The sequence below is a fragment of the Rhineura floridana genome, chromosome 17 (genome assembly GCF_030035675.1).
Source record: "Rhineura floridana isolate rRhiFlo1 chromosome 17, rRhiFlo1.hap2, whole genome shotgun sequence".
Lineage (NCBI taxonomy): Eukaryota > Metazoa > Chordata > Lepidosauria > Squamata > Rhineuridae > Rhineura > Rhineura floridana.
The window spans coordinates 1,099,599-1,115,439 of NC_084496.1; the positions used below are offsets into that span (position 1 = coordinate 1,099,599).

A 15,841-nucleotide genomic window follows, 5' to 3' on the forward strand; every position below is an offset into this window, starting at 1 on the left:
GCTCCAGAGGTCGCACCAAAGGGACTTGGGGAAAAAAGTAATTTATTCACTTCTCAGCTAGCTCAGTCTTGGCTTGCCTCAGCTGATCTCAGATTTTTCACCTCTTATTTTTGCTATTCCCATGAATTCTTAACACTTACCTAACTTAAATAATGTATGAGCTAACTGAACTGATGATACCTTATAGAACTTAATATAATCACTAATTTTACAACTGCAAAAACTTTGAAGGGCGCAATCCTGTCCCACAGTTATGAGTTAAGGGCTGCTGGGCCACCGGCTGGGGAACTGGCCCAAGCACCAGATGCTGGTGGTTTGGAGCCCACAGAACCTGATGCTGCATAGCCTGAGCTATCCGTGGTGCTGCCTTGATGTTGCTGGTACCTGCTACTATACATGGAAGGAATTTTCTGAAAATCTCTGTACCAAGCTTATCTGCAGAGATCAGTTTCTAATTCCCATCTTGCTCCTTGAGCTCAAGGAGAAAGAAGGGTTTTTTTTACCAGTTCCACTTAAAATATGAGCAATTATTGCATATTATATGGCATTGTGATACACATTATTATAATATAGTATTTTAAGCATACTATATGCATTCATGTACTAGGTTTCCTAAAATAACCAGCACATAAACGGATACATATAACAATGCATATAACTATATAAGGAAACAATTTATTTATTTATTCATTCATTCATTCATTCATTTCCTGCCCTTCCTCCCAGTAGGAGCCCAGGGTGGCAAACAAAAACACTGAAAACACTAAAACATCATAAAAGCAGGCTTTAAAATATATTAAAACAAAACACCTTTTTTTTAAAAAGCTTTAAAAACATCTGAAAAAGCAATTCCAATACAGAAGCAGACTGGGATGAGGTTTCTGTTTAAAGGGCTTGTTGAAAGAGGAAGGTCTTCAGTAGGCACCAAAATAATAACAGAGACGGCGCCTGTCCAATATTTAAGGGGAGGGAATTCCAAAGGGTACTTGCTGCCACACTAAAGGTCCGTTTCCTATGTTGTGCAGAATGGAACTCCTGATAAGATGGTATCTGCAGGAGGCCCTCGCCTGCAGAGCGCAGTGATCGACTGGGTATCTAAGGGGCAAGACGGTCTTTCAGGTATCCTGGTCCCAAGCTGTATAGGGCTTTGTACACCAAAACAAGCACCTTGAACAGAGTGACCAAGGCAGCTTCAGTCCCAAAAGCAGGCCAGAAACTAGACTGATGAGGAACTAGTTATTTTGATGGCCTATAGTAGGCTTTATTTATTTATTTAATAAGAGTTATGTTTCCTGGATCCCTCTTACATCTCAGAGTGGTTTTCAATAGCATAAAAAGAACACAGTATATTACAGCACAACTACCTACAGCTATTTCCGAAGTTTGAATGTTTCACATTGGTGAGAGTGTGTGTTAGTTTTGTGTGTGTTAGTTGAAGGTGTAAGTGGCTGAAGGCATTTACATTTCCAGTTGTGGACACTCTCCAAAAAAACTGGCAAGCTTCTGGTGTCAGCGGTATAAATGTTTTCACTCTGCCTGATGAAGATATTGTGGACCTTCAATGTACAAATACTCTGGCTCCAACCTTCAGCTAGCCCAAGAGAAAAGCCATTCTGTCTGCCCTACTCTTTGAGGTCAACATGACAGCTGTCATCTATTAAACTCTTCCAATTTAAGATTTATAGAATTCCATCACAGCTTTGAAGTCAGATCTTCCTGTTTAGTATATAAATCCTGGGCGATACAGTTAGATGAAGCACCTAGGAATCTGTTTTTAGGTCACAACCAGAGTGTCCCCCAAGTCAATACCATACTGCTACTCCCCTTTTGACCTACAAGTGATGAGTAGTTAGGAGGTCTAGGACAGCCTTCTCCAAACCGATGCCCTCCAAATGTTTTGAACAACAGCTGATGGGAGTTGTATGTGAACAGGTCTTCCAGAGGTCAGCCGATGCACAAGGAGGATAGACTGATGCTTTGGAAGCAACCTCCAAGCACTGTGTATTGTTCTGAAGTGGGGAGAGAGCGAAAATGAGAGAAATCCCTTCCTAAAAATACAGCTGAAATGACAAATTAATTTTCATCTTGATGGGAGCACAGAGCGATTGCTAACAGCGGCGAGGACAAAGCCGGTGATTAAACGATAATAAGTGCTTTCATGTTTATAAGTTATGTGCTCAGTACTGGAGAGGAATATTTTTAGGCTTCGAAGAACACAGCAGTAGCGGGGTTTATAGAACTTGTGATGTGGCAAACCTCATACCACCATTGCCTGCCAGATGCTCAAAGATGAAGTCCCTGCCTTGTTTTTTTGCAGTCTACTTCATCCCGCTAGATCTGATTCAGTATAAGGCATCTTCCTATCTTCCTAGTATGGGAAAGGGCTGTAGTGCACAGGCAGGGCACCTGCTTTGCATGCAGAAGGTCCCAGGTTCAATCGCCGATGGCATCTCCAGGTTGGGCTGGCAGAGACTCCCTGCCTAAAAAGTAGGAGAGCAAGACTAACTGTCATAGATGGCCCATTTGTCTGATTCAGTATACGGGACCTCCTTTTGGTCCTGTGCATTAAGCATAGAGATACCTACTAAGACTGTAACATTTGAGGTGCATCTCCACTTTGAAAAGATTGTGGGAACACACTGTGGGTGCACAATGAGAAGCTGTTAACATGTGCCTATACAATTTGTAATGGGTGAAGTGGCACCTAAAATTGCACATGGGAACTTGTCTTTAACAACACCCTTCTGAGCACTCAGAGCAGATTGTTTTAAAAACAAAAAACAAAACGAAAAAGGAGACCAGTTTTGTAAATTTCTGTCTTTTTAACGTGTGTTTTCTTTTTTGGTCCTGAATCCTCCTTTTGAAACAGAAACTTCCTGTTGTTGAAACGGACAATCAGCCCCCAGGAGCAGCTGCAGTTTGAAGTGAGGTATCTTTTGGCAGCCACATCAAAAATTAAGAAACTCTCCCTTTGAGATGAAATTGTGCATTCATCTCCCTGCTTTTGTGCAGGGGAAAAATGATTTGCGATTTAACTTTTCTGTAATGAGCTGCTGCTATTATACGGATTCCATAATGGCTGGTTTGGCTAGAACAGATTGTTGGTGCAACTGGTTTACAAAACATTTTTCAATGCAAGTCCTGCTTTTTCTTGTTTTAAATAGCAACAGCTGCTAAGCTTGATAATTATTGCATTTCATCAAAATAAACTTACCAACTTGCTCTTCTTAATGCTTCCCACTGCAGTTTCCCAATAGATATGGCTGGTTTTTAGTTTTATTTTATTCTTTTTTAAAAAATAAATAAATCCATGACAGTTTTAATTGTGCTTTGGAGGAAAGAAACCCCAGAGATAACTGTGGGCTGAGGATTCCAGAGAACCACAGTGTTAGTTATCATGATTTATACACTTTCTATACCTCAATGAATAGAAACTACAGCACCATTTTCAACAGAGGTCAGAAACCCCTTTTTGGCCTTTGGCATGCTGATCTAATGCATAAGGCCATTTAACTGCTTATAGCCACAGTCGCCTGGAGTGTTAGCCAGAGGTAGGTCTTCCAGCAGAACAATCACATCTGGTATAAAACAGGGATGGGGCCCTTATAAGAACATAAGAAGTGGGGTTGTTCAAAGTCAGGCCAATGGTCCCTCTGGCTCAGTATTGCCTACTCTGACTGGCAGCAGCTGTCCAGGATTTCAGGCAAGGGACGTTCCCAGCCCTACCTGCAGATGTTAGGAATTGAACCTATCACCTTCTGCATGCAAAGCAGATGGTCTGCCATTGAGCTACAGCTTCTCCCCAAAAAATAAACCAATAAAACAAATTAATGGTTCTGAAGTAAGGGTTGATTTACACAGGAACACCAGAAGCTGCCTCTATTGATTCAGGCCACGGGTCAATCTATTATTTGTTGTTGTTGTTTGTTTGTCTGTTTCATTTGTTAGTTGCCTAATTCCAAACAGTCTCTGGGTGACTTATAACAGATTTGAAAACATGTACAAATTTAGAACAATACTCTCTCTCTCTCTCTCTCTCTCTCTCACACACACACACACACACACACACACACACAAAAGAATCATAAATAAAAGCAAACACAACCAATCAAATCTAAAACACCTCAATACATGGAAAGCTCAGTATTGTCTACGCTGACTGGCAGAGGCTGTCCAGCCTTCCCCAGTACTACATGACATTGTCACATGTCTGCTGGGGCAAGAGGCCATCATTAGAAGAAGCTGAGGCATCCAGCAGCAGGTGCAGATTGGGATCACCCACTTGGAAACAGGCTATAAGGAGACAAGTTATGAGAATTGCAGAGCATGCAACATTATTTTATCTTATCTTGGTTTTATGCTATTTTATTATGTGCTGTTCTTACCACTTTGTATTTTTTAAAAATGCTAAACAGTTTATTTCCCCCCCAAACTAGATAAGCATTAAATAAACAATGACAGCAGGAGAAGTGTCACTGCTTCTCCTAGCTCTTAATGGTGACTGTATCTAAGTACACCCTGAGAAGGACTGGCTAATCCTCTAATAGGGTTTTGCTGCAAGATATTTAACAGGGCTTGGATTTATGTACCATTTGTACCTCATTGGCCAGCTTCAAGGAGTGACTTTGGCTACCTCAGCTGGGGGACCTTGAGGGTAGCAGAGAGCCTTGCAGCTGGAGGTCTGATAGAGTAGAACATCTGGACTCCTTTCCTTAAAGATCTGGACCATGACCTCCAGGGTCAATGACGGACTGACTTGTCCTCCTTCTCCTCCTCAGAGCCAGTCCCAGATGGATTTTGGGTTCTCCAGACTTGTGGATTGATTTCTCTAGCTCCCAGTCTCACTCAGAAGGATGCCACCTGGTCAACAGAGACATAGCCTTGTCACCTTCTAGTGCTGATGGAGTCTGTTGAGCTAGAAGGCTGGGCTAGTCTTTCACGGGCACTAATCATCTGGATGGCAATCAACAGGATGAATTGTAGAAGGGGCATGTCTCACTGGCCATCGTTTATAGCACAATTACAGCCGTCAAATTCAAACAGCTCTGGAAGCCTGGTGTTGCCTCAGTAACGGTGACCAGTTTGGAGGCTTTTCTCAAAGGCCCTGCAGCTCCACATACAAACACTACTAAACATGCAGATACAATTTGTGATGGCGCCAGGACACGTGGAACGATTGCATGGCTGATAGAGGGAGGCGGCGCGGGGGGGGGGAGGAGGAGGAAAGCCCATTTAGAGCTGCACTTCTTCATAGAGTCCAATCTGGAGCAGGGAACCTCCAGCCTGTGGGATGAATTAGGCCTCTGTTTCGCCTGTAAGGCTGTTTCCGTCCAACTGCATCCATGTGGCCTGCACCATATATCGTATTTCCCTCAAAGTGTGCTCTGGATTGCTCTTGGTCAGGGGAGGCTTGAAGTCAGTGCTGATCAGGAAGCCTGCTGGGAGGACTGGGAGCCTCAGAGTGCAGTTGGCCCCTTAACGATTTGGCTTCAAGCCCAGTCAGCCTCTGCTTTGCCTCTGCAATTCCTTCTTGCCATGACCAACTTTTCCTGTTCTGTCACTAAGCTCCTGTCTGCCTCCCCTTTCCCGAATGCTCTCCCTTGGCTACCCCAAATTACTCCTTTGCACACCCCAACATTTTGCACTGCTGCTGGCTACCCACAGCCCCCTGGTTCTTCTCCTTTGCAAATCCCCTGCCTGAGAATTTTTCGGTTGGGAGCCGGTCGCTCTCACCCTCAAGTTCTGCCTCTCTTGACCCTTCCGCAAACTCAGTCTTCCATCCCCCCTTCTTTACAGGTCTTTAGCATTGCCCCCAAGTCTCTCACTTGCCTTCTTGATCCTCCCCTCAGAACATCCCAAGGACCAGAGGAGGCTGGCCTATTTGGGCTAATGGGGCTCTGCCCCACTGACCTCAGTCTGCCTGCCTTCTGACCTACGACCAGTGCAGGGGAGCCGCTGCCGCCTCTCTGCTTTCCCATCCTCAATCCCAGCATTGCCCTGGTAGCACTCAGCAGGGAAGAGGGTGGGGGCAAAGCTAGGATGACTTGGCTCTGCCTCTCATTGGCTCTCTGGCTCCACCTACTGTTGGGCCTATCTGCCTTTTACCCCACACGTCCCAATGGTCATCAGCCCCCACAACCAGGAACCCTTCAAAGTCTCTACCAAGCTCCCTTTTCTTTCTCTGGCACAGATACCGCTGCAGATGCTGAGGTGGAACATATATTATTTAATTAATTAATTAATTAAAAAAAACATTTCTAAACTGCTCAATATTTAAAAATCCATTGTGACAGTGGCCAAGTGGCTAAACATATGCACATTCTTACCTGATGGCTGGCATTTCCAGTCTGGGCTGAAATGTCTTCAGTGGTCCATCTGGGTTGGTAGCTGAGACATGCCCACATGGTCAAGAAGAATGGAGAGATATCATTTATTTATTTATTTATTACATTTATACCCCGCCCTTCCTCCCAAAAGAAGCCCAGGAAGGGGAAAAGCCAGGCCTGAAGGTGCAGCAGAAAGAACCCAGAAGGGAGAGGGTGTCCAAGGGGTTGCTGCTTGCTTTCGTAGGTGTGGAAGCGGTGCTGCTGCTTTCCCAGCCAGTGCCGTCTCCCCTGTGGTCTGCTTCCCAGCGTGTTATGAGCCTGGAGTCCTGCAGTGACCAGGACACTGAGTCACAGGTTACAGTCACTGGCTTAGGGACCAGACCAGGTTTTTAACTCTGAGCCTGATGCTGGTGATCAGGGGACCATTGAACCCAAGGCTGGCAAGCAGGAAGCCTCTGCACCAGATCCCACAGGACCAGGGCCAAAGCCAGGACCCTCACAGTCCTCTTCCCCTGGACCCAAGCAGCAGAATGCCGCCCAAACTGCCTCACAAGTCAGGGAGCCGGCACAGGGAGCAGAGTAGGAGGGAATCCATGGAGCACAGGGCAATAGCTCTGGCCAGCTTTAGGACAGAGGTCTAGCCCTTTAAGAGACTCTAGTCCCCCATACAGAGAGAGAGACTAGAGGCAGAAACTGAAAAGGCCTCTGTTTACTCCCAAGCCTTGTCAGAGCAAGTTGCTTACTCTGAGCTCTCCATGGTGCTGACCTGCCTTGCTGCCTTGTTCTTGCGGGCTCATCTGTGGAACAAGGACAGGGTGTGTTGTTTGTAAACAAACAGCACAGTTATATCACTTTGCCCCTGTTCTGTCATTCAACAGGAAACTCCACTCAGTTGCTCCATCCCATGGAATGTCACACAATTTGGGACACGTAGAGTGGGTGCATAATACTATTTTGAGCCACCCTCCTCTCCAACCCACATAGGCACTAGCATGCTCACGAATGAATGAATGAATGTTCCTTGAGAGTCTGAGGGTGTGGTTGGCTGGGAAGGGGTGTGTGTGTGTGTGTTTCACCATCTACATTTACAACTGTCGTGAAAGTAGGAGAAATCAGGAGATTCTACACCGGTGCTTAAGAGTAGAGGTGCTGGAGCAAAGTTACTCTGCCCTCTCCAAAATGTGTGAGTCCCAGTCGTGGTTTCCCAGTAGTTGCATGGGATGAATTGAAGCCAGGCTCAGATAAAACCCTGCCCTAAACTGCTAATGAACTCCAGTGCTGAGCATCACCATAAAGCAACCAAGCTATCACAAAAACCAGCCAGTTTCAGAGAGGAAGAGAAACATCGGAGAACCACAAGTCCTTCACTGTTGAAAACACACATTTTGTGGAAATGCAAAGGCCATTCGGAAGCTTGTCGCTGGCTGGGTGCTTCGGGAGTGCTTTAACCCCAAGCTCATCTCAGCTGCAGGGCAAGAGCGGGGATGAGTTCATTTGCCCAGCTGATTGGCCACAGATGGAGCTCAACTCTCAACCCTGGATGCTTTCAGTGTGCACAAATGGGGTGTGACGCAGGCAACAGACGTTCCCCCTCACACAGCTGACGGAAAGGAAACTGATGTCAAGGGCAAGAGTGAGTGTGGGAGGGAAGACTGCAGCCAGCACTGCCTCCAATCTGAAGCCACTTCAGCCTCCTTTGTCTATAAAAAGAAAGGTGAAATCATGTAGCAGAACCAGGAAGAATATTAGACATGGCCACCTTATTTTAAAGGCTGCCCAGAGCATAAGTGATGCCCACTACGCAGTGGCCTCTTCCTCCTCCAACACCACCCTGTTGCTCGTTCCCAACAGTTGCTATTAAGAGACACCATCTTCTACAGAATCCCTCTCACTCTTCTCCACGAATTTGACTTATTTCTGGTAATTCTGTTCAAATAACAACAAAGAGTCTTGTGACACCTTAAAGAGTAGCAAATTTATTATGGCATAAGCTTTCATGGACAACAGTCCGCTTCATCAGATGCATGGAAGTGAGATCCTCAGCTGTCAGGTATATATTTGGATGGTGGGGTTTTTTTTGGTGGGGGGAGGAGAATTGTAAACAGTGAGGTCAGAGGGAAATGAAATGCAGAAAAGTACAGTGATAATTAAGTACTGAACAGTGGTAATTCACATAACAGTTCTTGATGACACAAACATCCTGGCATTGGCAAGCCAATTAACACATTTAATGTGCTAAAAATCCTTTGTCTCTGTTAAACTCACAAACCCTATATTGTAATCCATCAGTTTCACAGTGCAGTCTTCCTTGGCAATGTCCTTGCATCTGCAGAACACAGAGTAGACACGCATCAGGGGATCTGCAGCTACATTCTGCTGCTTGGAGCATCCTTTTAACAAACCCGTTACAGTGTCAACAATACTCAGAGCTGGTTCTACCACTAGACAGAGGGAAGCAGCCGGTTTTGAGTGCCATGAAAGGGTGGCAGATTGTGAGTTAATTTGCTTACTTGGGTTGCATTTTTGCTCCTGGGGAGAGCCATCTATAACATTTTCTCTCTTAGGTGTTAAAATAACTTTGCCAGCCTTGAGCAATATGCACTTTGACTTGAGGTGGGACCTGCCGGCTCTTCTGCTTCAGGCAGTAAAAACTTTTGGGCTGGCTCTGTCAACAACACCTGTGTGCAGCAGAATCAAACTTGGACCTGCCTTGCAACAGGATGGAGTGACCTGCTTGAAGTGCTGGGGGTGGGGGGAGCAGGGATGAAGGCAGGAGCTGGAGACTGAATGGTGTAGCAATACTTTTTTTCAAGTGCCCTTCTCCCTCTGGCTAAAATTTGGACTCCAGACAGCAATATATTTTCACCAGAATCAGTAGCTGAGGTTTAAAAGACATGACCCACTGTCAGTGGGGAATGATTTCCATGCAAACCAGTCCAAGGAAAATGTATCCCATGGACAAGACCAGCTGTGTTGCTTAGACTGCAGCCTTTATATGGAGGAAACATTTCTGTGGAAGAGAGTGAGGTCCTGCCTGCTGAATGAATTGATGAGTCGATAACCCAGCTGCAGTGCTTAATCCAGGATTTTTCCTTTGCAGACAGCAACAGTGAGCTGTCCTGATGCTGGTGTGAACAGGATTATTGTCAGCAAAGCACTGCCCATTTCCCCGCTTGCAGAGGAGATGGTATTCTAGCTGCTGGGCTGCAGGTCTGTGCTAAGAGCCCTGCTAGGGAACTATATATAACCCAATTAAATAAATGGCTTTAGTTGCCAGCTAAAGTGGAGTGGAGTGGAGCCTGATGAACTCAATAGTCAACGTTCATCAGGCAGCCCACGATGGCCACCTTAAAGAGCTGTATAAAGCCAGTGACTTTCCTGATCTTTGCCACATTAATAAGTCAATAGCTGTGGAGGGAAAAGAGAGGCAGAAGGTTTCCTTTTAGCTGGTGATGGCTTGATACCAGTGGGGCAGGGGAATCCCCTCCTGGTTTTAGTCTGAACTTTCAAAGAACTGTCCGAGGTTCTGAATCATTGACTTATTTTTAAAGTGTTTTCTGTTTTACTTTTGTAGACCACTCTGATATTGTATGATATGGTGGCATAGAAATACTTTCATAAATGAAAGAAATATAATAGATGTGGACAGTCCCCCACATCTACCTCATGGGTCTGATCCAGGGGAGTACATTAGGCTGACGCACGCTGGGTTGACCTGGCCCCCCTTGCATCACTCCAGATCCAGTCCAGGATAAATTCGGGGGAGGGGGCTAATGTTCAGTTAGGTTTTAAAAAACCTAAGTGAACATATAGGCAGGAAAGGGGTGGGGGAAAGAGACTTTGCACCTCCTTCCCCTCTTCCCAACTTAGATGGGGGTCAGTTCTGCAGGGGTCAATGCCTCAGCAGAGGCATTGATGGGGGGGAGGCATCGCAGAATCCTGCAGAATTGACCCCTCCCCCCGCTGAACAGCTGTTGAGAGGAGGGGGTGATCCTGCTTGAGCGATGCTCAGCAAGGGACTGTCCTTTAGAAAGCCACTTGTGAAGCGTATCTCATGCCCTGCAGAATCACAGAGGGATCGGACTTGGGGGGAGGGAGGCAGGAAGGTGGGCCTGCCTTCTCCCAGAATTCACAGCCAGGGATCCAGGTTAGGTCTTGGCCTTTTTGCGTGCTTGTCCTGCCCTGCCTGGCTTTCCTCCTTGCCGGATGCCTGGCCCCCTGACAACCACAGATTGCTCTCGGTTATCCAGTCTGACCCATAGCAATCTGTGTTTGTTTGAGCCCAACTCATCCGATGCCCGAGTCCCTCCGAAAAGGCCCAGTTTGGCCGGGTCCCTGGCCAAATCCGGTGCACAGCCCGATTGTTATTATTATATCATTGTTTATATTATCATTATTAATGTAATAACAAAATATTATTATTGCTGCTTTAAATAGGATAACTGATTTTTTGCAAGCAAGGCTGAGTGAGAAGAATCTGCCTGGGATCTCCTCCTCGCTCTTCCCTTCCCGCAGGATGCCTTTCAGCGTCGGCCAGCTTGCATGCCTCCCTCAGTGGGTTTGGATGCAACTTTTCTGCGGTTGGCATTCTGCACCTTCGCTTCAAAGTGGCCACCTCCCACTCCGAGCTGCCAGTGCCTTACAGCTCCATGTGTTACGCTCAGCAGAGAAATACCTCCAAAGGGTTCCGCTGTGAGCTGTCATGAAGATCCACCCCCTCCGCTGAGCCACACACTCCTCTCCTCCACAGAGCAGCTGGTCTTCTTCTGGCACCAAAACCCAGCATCCCACAGCCAGTCACCCCCCCAAAAAATATCTCATTCTTGGATCTAATTCAATGGAATCTCTTTCCTCCTCCTTGAAACATCTTTATAGAGGGCAGGATGAGCCCCTTAGAAACCCAGCAACGGGGAGATGCCCTTCCCTTTGCAGCTGTAGGCCTACGGCCAAATCCTTAGGGCAGCCATTATTCCAAACCAATTTGGCTCTCGTACAGGTGGGGGCAGCCTTTACCAGCCTGGCATCCTCCAGATGTTTTGGTCTACAGCTCCCATTAGCCCCAGCCAGCATGTGCCAGGTTGGTCTGGGATGAGTTAAGGTACTTTTTAAAATTATTATTGCCCTGAAATGTTTTTAACACAGTGCCCACATGACATTGGGACATAGGAAGCTGCCTTATACAGAGTCAGACCTCTGGTCCATCTAGCTCAGTATTGTCTACACTGACTGGCAGCAGCTATCCAGAGTTTCAGGCAGGGAGCCTTTCCCAGCCGTACCTGGAGCTGCTATTAAGGGCTGAATATGGGGCCTTCTGCATGCAAAACAAATGCTCTAATACTGAACAATGACACCCCTTCTCAAACTGTCTGACTGTTCATTCCGGTCATTCTGCCCCCTCCACATTAACACATCCACCCCTAGCAAAAGCCTTCTCCACCTACAGATCATTGAGGAAAGCAGCCAGTTTATGCCTATTTTATAGTTCACCGTCAGGAACAGGAACCTGCCTCTAGCAAAAATGCTGCATTTAATATTGATAGGTTTTGCATTTTAAATATTTCTCAAGGACACTGAGGGCCTAGGATGGGGGCTCTCAAAAGGTGTGCAAGCTGACAAAACGTCTTGGCTTCATAGCACACGCTTACAGATTTCTCTTCCTCCTTCAGAATGCGAGTATTTTTAAAAATAATAGGGCCTTTTCAGTATTGCGTATTTTATGATAAAAAGAGGGGGAATCATCTTCCAAATTCCCTATCACTGAAGATAAGCTCCCCTCCTCCCAAATCTCTGTGAAGTTTGGCCTAACCCCATCACAGTTCAATGATGCTAGAAGTCTGGTGGGCATTTGGGGGTAAGAGAAAGGATGCAGGAAGGGGACAAAATCCTTTGGAAGTGATTGTCTTTACTCTCAGGTGTTGTGTTTTGCTTCACTTTAGATACAGTTAGGTCTTCAGCACTTTTTCCTCCAAGGGAGACTGATCACAGCAGCCTAGAATTGACCTGAGCCTCAGGACACCAAGGCAAACTTCACAGGGGTCATCTCTGCCCTTCTTATTGTTAGGAAGATGCCTTCACAGTAGTGTTCAACACCTGCTAAAAACTATTTTGTTCATATAAGCCTGCCCAGACATGTGTCTTTATTATCTATATCTGTTTTAAAGCTGTTGACTTCATCTGTATTTGATAAATTTTATCATGACTACTTGTTTTTAAAGTTTGATCTTAATGTATTTTTTGTTAGGAATATTTTACATTGTTTTCATATAAACCGCTTAGAGGGTTTTGCTGATTAAGCGGTATATAAATCTTTCTAAATACAAACAAAAGAAGAAGAATAAATGGAACTTACATTCAGGGAAAAGATCTCTGCCTGGGTTACAGACTGTCCCCCCCCCCAATAGTCAACTGGCTGAGCCCCCACCCATGAAAGAATCCTGTGCCAAAAGGACAGCTGGAGTTTTTGAGAAGCTGCATGTGGGGGCAGAAAGGAATGCCAATCAGAACAGAGATGGTAGCCCTCAAGGGCCTTCTGGGATCAAATGCAGGATGCAAGTGGAGGAAAAAAAGGTCCACACTGAAGGAATTCATGAGCTTTTGCGGAACTAGCCAGGGCTCCATCCCCACCATCAGTAAGAGCAAGAGGAAGGAAATCCGACAAACGGCTCACATCAAGCTGGATCCCCCTTCCCCACCCCCCAGGACTCCAAAGCTGGTTGCCTTTCCATGCCATACCTGCCAAGGGGGTGGCCAATGTATCTAGGGCAGGACAGCAGATGCTCCAGGCAGTGCCAGCCATGTTGGGGGAGATATGCTGTATGCAACCTGCAAATTCTCACGCAGGGCCTTCTTGACGCTGACGGTGGTGGGGTGTGGGTTAAGCCCTCAAGAAAGCTGCTGGCAGATTTTAGCTGTTCTGCAGTAGTATGCCCAAGTCAGTGCCAACAGCCATAATTGGAAGAAAAGACCCCTCCCTCCCCTCCCTCCCTCATGTGGACCCTTCTTATATTGACATTTCCCCCCTCTCTAGTCCCCCACCTCGTGCCTTTCCTTACCAACAAAGAGCTAGTGAGCGAGGCCTGCTGAGCCGAATGTGCTTTATTGGTATAAATTTGTTCTCTTTGAACCTTTCAAGCACCCCAGATATCGATCGCCCATTGGCACAGGCTGTATGTCGGTGCTGCACCTGACAGCGCGAATGGCAGCTGAGCCACACGGATCTTCATGGCCTCCAGAGACCTACCTCTGGTTGAGAGAGTTAGCTCATCCTACCTGTAATGTCAAAAGCTGACCCATGGACGGCAGGTTACAACCAGCACCTTGGTCAGGATGGAGGAGGAGAGTGTTTGTGTGCTTTCTCTCCCCCCCAGTCTTGATGTAAGCACTGAAGATGCAAACAAAACAAAATAAAACAAAACTCAGAGCCCTTCCTAAACCCACAGAAATGGCTCAGTGCCGTCTCTTCCAATCACGTGGGAGGAAATTGGATCCCAAGCTATTTAATGCATGCACACGATAACAGAGAGCCCCCACCCCCACCCCCACCCCAGCATCATCCAATACAAGCCAAACAGAAGAAGGGACTGTTTTTGTAGTCTTCTAAAAAGTGCTCAGGTTCGCTGTTCCATGCTTGGAGATTTCCCACAAAGGTGATGTCAAGATGAACTCTGCGCACACGTGGCGTTCCTGATGGGGCCTCTGAGCAGTGGCCGTCCTGACAGTCCACGGGGAACCCCTTCTGCTGTGTGTACAGCAAAGCTCAATGTCTGTTCTTGCTCAGAGAATGAGAGGTTTGGATTTTGGGAGGCTCAGATGCAGTCAAACCAGAGCCTCAATAGCTTGGCTTAGCAAGTGGCGATTTAGGATTTCAAACAAACGCAAAAAATAAAATGCCCAACCCAGGCGGCCCCCTAGGGGCAGGGAAGACAACCAAGGGTTTCTTCTGAAAAGCAGTTTCACTGGTTACACCATCACAGGGGTGGGTGGGTCATGTCATGCAGTCTTAACGATACACCTCTATACACGGCACTCAGCAGGGAATCTAGCTGCCAGGACTCTCAGCCAACTAGGGACACGGCTGGCTTCAGACCGGAGTGGTTCGTCTGTTTCCTGGATTGTTGTGCAAAGACTCCTTGAACTCTTTGGGGAGGGAGTTATGAATCTGTAAAAACCCATGATCTCTCTCTGAGTTGAGCAGTGTCCCAATAGTCACCTTGGAAGGATCCCTAGAGAGGGTAAACAGGGAGATGTCAGCGGAAGGGATGGTGTTGAAGCGTTTGCCAATGGGGGACAAATCCCTTGACCGGGGCTCCGTGGAACGGGAGCTGGATCTCCTTCGGAACCGGTACCGGTAGGTAGGCAAACGGGCAAAGGTGGACTTTTTCAGCAACGCCACTGAGTGAGACTTGGCTCGTATCTGGCGATGCTTCTCAATGTACATGTGGACGGCGATCACTCCGACCATCTCGGCAATGATGAAGGATAAGGCTCCAAAGTAGAAGGACCAGCCATAGGAGTAGCTTTTCTTGGAGTCGCTCTGCCCAGGGTCCCCAGCGTTTGCTGAGATGTACACTATAATCCCGATGATGTTGCTTAGTCCTGAAGGGAAGGAACAGAACAGAGCTGAAGTGACTGTCCTCATCCGAGCAGGTCTTTGACTCAAGCAAGATGTATGGGACCCTGCAACAGGTAAGGGATTTTTTTTTTAAGTACCAACTAATGGGCAGGGGTGTGCATTTAAATGGCCTTCCTGTGGGCCTCCTGTTAATCTTTTACAGTTACATCATTCCTCCTGCCCGGTTCATTAATGGCTGTGTGGGACTGATGGGAGTTGTAATTGAGACATCTGGAGGGTATCAGGACAGTGAAGGCTGCTACAGAATTTGTGAAAAGTCACGCTAAGGACCGGCTGGCTCATTTGCTAATTCAAAACATATCCTGCCTTTCCTTTAAGAAGTTCAAGGTGGTCGGCCTAACTTAAGCTTTACTTGGGGAGTCCTGCTTGAGGGCTCCCCATTGGGGCATCTGGCTGGCCACTGTTAGAACAGGATGGTGGACTAAATGGGCCACTGGCCTGATCCAGCAGGCTCTTCTTAAGTAGGCTTTTGTGAGGAAATTTGTCTAAAGCCTTTGGAATGTCTACGGGATCATCCCATATCCGTATGCTTATTGACACTCTCAAAGGACTCTAAACAGTTAGGGTCCCTTTTTGCATTGGCCCCTTCCCAGTCCTCAGGTTAGAGGCATGTTACATACTTTGGTTGCCCATGATGATGTGGATTGTAGTCCATGAAAGCTGATGGGGAAGAGTCCTAATGATGACCGACAAAGAAAATATCAAATATCAAATCCATTGAAGATGACAATGGGCTGTTCCCATACAGGGTGGCTTGTAGTGCTACCGAATCTTTGGTGTTCTGGAAAGGGCTTTTAAAAAATTTTTTTTTAAAAAACCTTGACATTATAGCATTATGGTGTAATAGTACTATGCCTCTCTTTAAAATAATGCCGTTGTATAT

General features: G+C 46.5%; 1 protein-coding gene across 1 annotated transcript in view; it reads right to left on the reverse strand.

Moving 5' to 3' along the window:
- Positions 1–13,406: 13,406 nt before the first annotated feature.
- CACNG3 (calcium voltage-gated channel auxiliary subunit gamma 3) overlaps positions 13,407–15,841 on the reverse strand; it is a 55,777-nt gene continuing 53,342 nt past the window's right edge. Inside the window, exon 5 of the mRNA XM_061600021.1 lies at positions 13,407–14,921. Within this exon, the coding sequence (XP_061456005.1) occupies positions 14,407–14,921 (515 nt within the window). The 3' untranslated portion in view covers positions 13,407–14,406. The remainder of the gene's footprint in view (positions 14,922–15,841) is intronic.